The 5,932-nt window shown below is 32.8% G+C and overlaps 1 protein-coding gene and 1 long non-coding RNA gene across 2 annotated transcripts; one reads left to right on the top strand and one right to left on the bottom strand.

Annotated features, from left to right (window-relative positions):
• Positions 1–737: 737 nt before the first annotated feature.
• Positions 738–1,401, bottom strand: LOC111692900 (the record flags this gene model as incomplete). Its single annotated transcript, XM_023457029.1, has 1 exon — positions 738–1,401. A coding segment is annotated over exon 1 (664 nt), but the record flags the coding sequence as incomplete, so codon positions are not given.
• A 1,715-nt stretch (positions 1,402–3,116) lies between these two features.
• Positions 3,117–3,333, top strand: LOC111692899. The gene is made up of 2 exons (XR_002763307.1): positions 3,117–3,156; positions 3,219–3,333. It is a non-coding gene; the product is annotated as an uncharacterized LOC111692899 (long non-coding RNA).
• The last annotated feature ends 2,599 nt before the right edge of the window (positions 3,334–5,932 follow it).

Genomic DNA, 5,932 nt, shown 5'->3' with positions numbered 1-5,932 from the left:
AATCATCTATAATATCATCATAGTTTATGGTGTTCATTATCTCTGTTTCTAAGTAGAGTAGAGCTAGAGAATTCATTTTTTCTTGAGACAATGAAAATGAGACCTTTGATCTCAATTGCTTTTTCTTCGAAATAGTCAAAGTTTTCTCGTTCTGCTATTGTAAACTCTATTAGAGGTCCATAGAGATCAGATACCGTCAATACATCTACAGATGAGCTCTGAATCTGAACACTCATTTTATTTAACCTTTCCAAAATAGCATTCCAAAATACGACCATGAACACAGTTTCAAGTTTTTCTAATTTGATGCGAATTCCCTTTGCCTCATTTCGCGGGACCGGTTTATCTGTACTGTCATTTTCAATCATTTTTAAAACTGTAGTTACTTTATTTCAGGAATCTCTTAGAATTTTACAGGCATCTGCTCTAGCCGACCAACGAGTGAGGTTCATTTTCTTGAGTGTTTTTCCTCTTCCTATCTCATTCGTTAATTTTTTCCAACGTTCAGTTGACTTCACGAAGAAAGTATATACTTCCTCTAGCAACATAAAAAAGTGGCAGGCTTCTGTACAAGACTCAGCGGCCGAGGTTACCACCAAATTCAATGAATGAGCTGCACAAGGAACAAACGTAGCAAATTGTGCTTGTTCTTGAATTTTGGCTTGTAAACCATTGTAAATCCCTGACATGNTGAGCGTTGTGTCATACAGAAGGCAAGAATTTAATAAATCTCTCACATGGTTCTCCGTTATCTAAGACATATCGAATCACAAGTGTTAGCTGATCTATATGTGCTGCATCCGGTGTAGAATCCACAATCAAAGAAAAGTACTTTGCTTTTTTTATCTCATCACTGATGTATATCAGTACTTTTTCAGCCATTAAATAAATGAATTCGTAGCAGATAGTTTTCGAAAGGTAGCTAGTTGTTCCTGATCCCTGGTTTGCATATCTTTCAATGTGTTTGGTTAGTAATGGGTCAAACTCTGCTATTAATTCTAGAAGCATAATGTAATTTCCACTGTGCTGGTCACCAAATTTTTCATTACTTCCTCTAAAACCGAGACCTCTAGAAGCTAATCCTTTTATTACAGCAACAACCCTCTTTAAAATGTTCTTCCAGTAAGAAATTTCTTCGTTAAGTTGGGCAGTTAAGGAAGATTGGATATTGCCGTGAATCATACCCCTAGCTCTTAAAGCGAGAATGCAGGATTTATGATTTAGAGAGTTTTGGTGTTGAGATACTCGAACTTCTGCATTCTTCCAATCATTGAATCCTTCCTCGTCAAACCGTGTCCTGTTCGCAAAAGATCCAAAGGCCAAACAGGGTCCACATAATACGGAGCCTTTGCTTTCCGAATAGACGAACCAATTCCTTTCTTTAACTTCATTATTCTTCATTTTTCTGTAAAATATATTTTTTGGTAAATAACGGCGATGATCGGAATACATTCTCGCACTTTTCGTGAAATCACAGGATTTGTTTTGTTCGAAACCATTTCTTGCAATAATATCTCTCGTTAAATCGCGTTATATTACTGCCACTTGTTGAAGGTCTTTCGGTGTCAGAATCAGGAGGATGAGCAGGTTTTACTGAACACGACTGATCTGACTGATTACGATAGTTCAGACTCTTCACCTCATTCGGAATAGAATCTTGTTCATATTGATTTCCCTTATTACTAGTCCTCGAATTATCTTGTACAATACGTAAACTCTCGCTGCTGTTTTCACTTTTAAAAAAAGCTTCTATTTTCCTGGTCTTCTGAAGTGCATGTTCTTGTTCATCTTTTTTTATTTTGGCCTTTTTCCTGTACTCAGCGCCACTAAGTCTCTTCCTTCCATCACTCATTTTTCGACAGTTTGAGAACGCTATATATTATAGTTATCAATCTGTAAAAAAAACACAATAGTTTATATAAATGTCATCACGATCGATTCAGCGGTTCAGTCGTGAAAGTGTAATAAACAAGCAAACAAATTCAGATTTACATTTATAATAAGTTGGTTGGGGTTTAATTGCAATATGTGAAAAATCTCTATCATATAATGTCATTAATATGTGAAACCTCTAATATAATTTATAAGTTATAAGAAAATATAATACTTATTTTACGAGAAAAAGGCTCCACATTAATATACCTACACCTAAAAGCTTGCCGAACTATTTTAGTTCCCGCGCCTAGAACTTCCAGGTCAGTCAGACTCTTAAATTTTCTGAGCTACTTATATATTTCTTTGGTTTGGCTGGCCAAAGTCATTAAAGTGAAAGATACTTTAACGGTTTAAATTGCGGTTTACATAAAGTGTAATACATAATAAGTATTTCTACATTTTTGGATTCTACATTTTCGCGGAGTTAACCGCAACCACGGAAGCTGTAAAGCATAAAAGCAACCGAAACGTCGGACTCAAAATAATATAAAAATGTAGAAATACATAAATAAACCACCAATGTGAAACTATCTTTCATTTTAATGAGGGACAATTTTCATTTTCATTTAATGAGTGTTAATGACAAAATATATTAAAGTATAGCACACTATTGTGTAGCACTTACCTATATCAATAAAAACTGAAGCTTAACAACAAAGTATATTGAGAATCACTGTGATTTTTTATTCAGTAGTCGTTACGTATTTTGTTTAGGTAAATAAAGTAGGTATTCAAAGACAAGACCATGGAGACTATACAAGGAGCCCGAACTCCATGTAAACAAAATTCTAACAAAAATAAGAGGGCGCTAGTGTTCCATATGTCCCATAGGTAGAGAGGGGAGATAAAAAAGCGGCAGTTTGAATTATAAATCAATCATGTCATTTTTGTGATGTGTTACAAATTTTAAAATAAATAATGTAAGCTACTTTGAATTATATAAATCATGAAAATATGTCATTCCGGACTGTAATTAAACTAAATAGATAATAAAAAATATTAGCTTTATGAGAAGAATTTGGTGTTCGTAGAAAGAAACTAGTTTTCAAGGAATTTATGACGTGATCTTGTTAATATTAACCTATAAGTAAGGTTTATGTTTTTGATAATTACTTTGTTAAAGATTTTAGTTTAATGTTAGTAAAAGTCACATTTTATACAGGAAGTTGCCTTTAAAAAAATAGTAATTCTTGTATTATTAATATGGAATTTTTACTTGTGGTAATAAAAAATAGAATATAAAAAAACTCGGTGTTTTAAATAAACTTTTTAAAATATTACAGATGTCCGATTTTGAGTCCAGTGATTCAGATGACTTATTAGACGCATTGTCCAGCTTGAGAGTGGTGATGAAATAGATTTATTCTAAGAAACAGATAGAGTAAAAAATAAGAACTACTTTGAAATTATTGTACCTGAATATAGTGGCCAAGTTTTTTTAACATTTCCGTGTTAGCATATGGGAAGTAGCTAACAGAATTGAAGAAAAATTTGCCATTTCTAATTATTTCACCCATGATTCTGGTAAATTTTGCATTGCCTTAAGCTCTACAACAACCAGAAAAGTTACATACTTGCTAAGTAACTTGTCTCCATAAATTATAGAATGGCCGAGATAATGAGGCAGTTGTAATCGAACAATATTTTGCCCAATATGAATTTCCAGAGCAGGTTATAGGAATAATTGATGGGAAAGGAATTCATATAAGATAGAGTATATCACAATCCATTTTTTTTTTGAATAACCAATAATATACTATATTATAGTGTAACTGAAAACTGACTATGGAAAGTCGATAAATTATGGTTGGACAATTTCTAAGCTGATTGCCATGTTGTCGGTTTAGACTTCTCAATGCTTCGAGAGTCATATCGCTCTCTTCTCAAAATGTCAAGAAGCTTAAAACAACATGACAACCAATTGATACCAAAATTTTAACAAAATATAGGTACTCCATTATAAAGGTCACAAAAAATAGGTAATCTAAATATTTTATAACTGTTTAAAATCGATTAGTTTTCTGGGTATATATTTTAAAATTGCTGTAAAATTTAATTCTACTTTCGTAAAATTGTTGATTTAATTCGAACGTAACATGGTTCCATGACTTATTCCAAGGTAGAGTATAGACCAAAATTAATAAGGTATTATAAAGAAATATTTTAGCAATGTTCTATATTTTTGTTATATATTTTGTAAAAATAAAATGTTTATCTACCAAAGATTTCAATGTTTTATTAATTGAATCAAAAAAACGAAATTATTTGTGCCTAATTAAAATAAAATAAATATTTATTCATAACAAACAAGTAACAAAGTAAATATATATTACAAATAAAACAACTTAAAAATAAGTAATACGTGTCAGTCTATCTTCTTAAAATTTCATTTTGTTCATGAAGCAATTGATTTCCATGTTTAAATATTTAGTAAAAGTAGTCAATTACCAATACAGATCGATCAGCATCAATTACTACACGTATCCTCTCTTTAAATTTTATATGATATCTGAATTTCAATCAGTTTTTTACTAACAGGAAAGAAACAGCAACTAATTGGAAATGATTTATTCAATTCAGTAATGATAATAGCGATGTCACCAGCAAGAATTATATGAAAGATACGAATTTAATTATTTATGCACGTAATATAAATTACAAGAATATGTAGAAATAAATAAAGTATACTTTGTTGCTATTGTCAATATTATGTGAACATATTCATAGTTGCTTTGTCGAGACCTCATCACACGTCAACAGAACTTTTCTTTTATTAGATTATACAGGACAGGATGCTCACTTTCTAGTATAATCTCATCGTAACTTAATTGCTCTTGATTTACTTGCTGTTCTTGTTGTTGTTGTTGTTGTTGTTGTTGTTGTTGTTGTTGTAACTGTTGCTCTTGTTGTAGCTGCTGCACCTGTTGTTGCTGGTGTAGCGGATGCTCTTGCTGTTGATGCTGCTGCAAAATATATAAAGAAACAATGCATCATTCAATTATACAATATTTTCACTTATGAAATCTTTCTATTTAAAAATTTCTCTACCGTATTAAGAATCAAAGAAGCTGCTTCCAACTTCCGAATTATTCGACCTTTTGCCATAATATTAACCCACTATTCGGTCAAGTTGTAATATAGAACTGCTGGACATCATTAGATTGAAAATGCAGATTCTAGTTTTTAAGTTTAGTATACCTCCCATCTCCCCAATATATCTACTAAACTCGATATAAATAAAATAAAATTGGTTATTTGCTTACTTCACTCGTATTTGTGAAGCTACATTCATTTGGGACATATGGAACACTAGCGCCACCTCAACTTCTGCCATTTCTTGGACAAATTTTGTCAATTTTTCCATATGAGTTCGTGCTCCTTATCTAGTCTCCATGGACAAGACGACGAGAGTGTAGCGTGCGTATGCGATCGGTGCTTGCAAAACAAAACACTGGGCCAGTGGGGCGTCGGGCGCAGACGGCTCGAAGAGTGCGGGCGGGAAGCGGGGGTTGTTACGTTGCCACTGCCGTCCGCCCGCCTCGCTCCTCTCATCTATCACTCACACGATAATATAAGTTTCGATAGGAATGAGTTTCTATAGGGATTTTTTTAAAGTATAAAAAACCATGAGAAAACCAGTGAACGTGTTTAACTTTTATCCTCTGAACTCAAGTGACCCTCCTCTGAAATCTGCCGCCCCTAGGACGCTGCCGCCCCTAGGCCGCGGCCTATACGGCCTATTTATAAATCCAGGACTGGATAATGGTCTGTTAAATATGTTTGTATAATCATTGGAGTTATCAGAATTTTATGAAAGTTATGGTCTTTTCTAATGAATATATGTATGATCAATAGCACTCTTTGTCTGTTCGATTACTCTTGTTGGCTTATTGATATATGAAATAAAACCATGTTCTGCTAACAAGTTTAAATAATTATTTACATTATCAGAAAATGTATCTAAAATGTTTATATTAATATCACCTACAAATATTTA

The sequence above is a fragment of the Anoplophora glabripennis genome, unplaced genomic scaffold (assembly GCF_000390285.2).
Source record: "Anoplophora glabripennis isolate ALB-LARVAE unplaced genomic scaffold, Agla_2.0 scaffold4648, whole genome shotgun sequence".
NCBI lineage: Eukaryota > Metazoa > Arthropoda > Insecta > Coleoptera > Cerambycidae > Anoplophora > Anoplophora glabripennis.
This window is presented reverse-complemented; position numbering and strand designations above follow the sequence as displayed.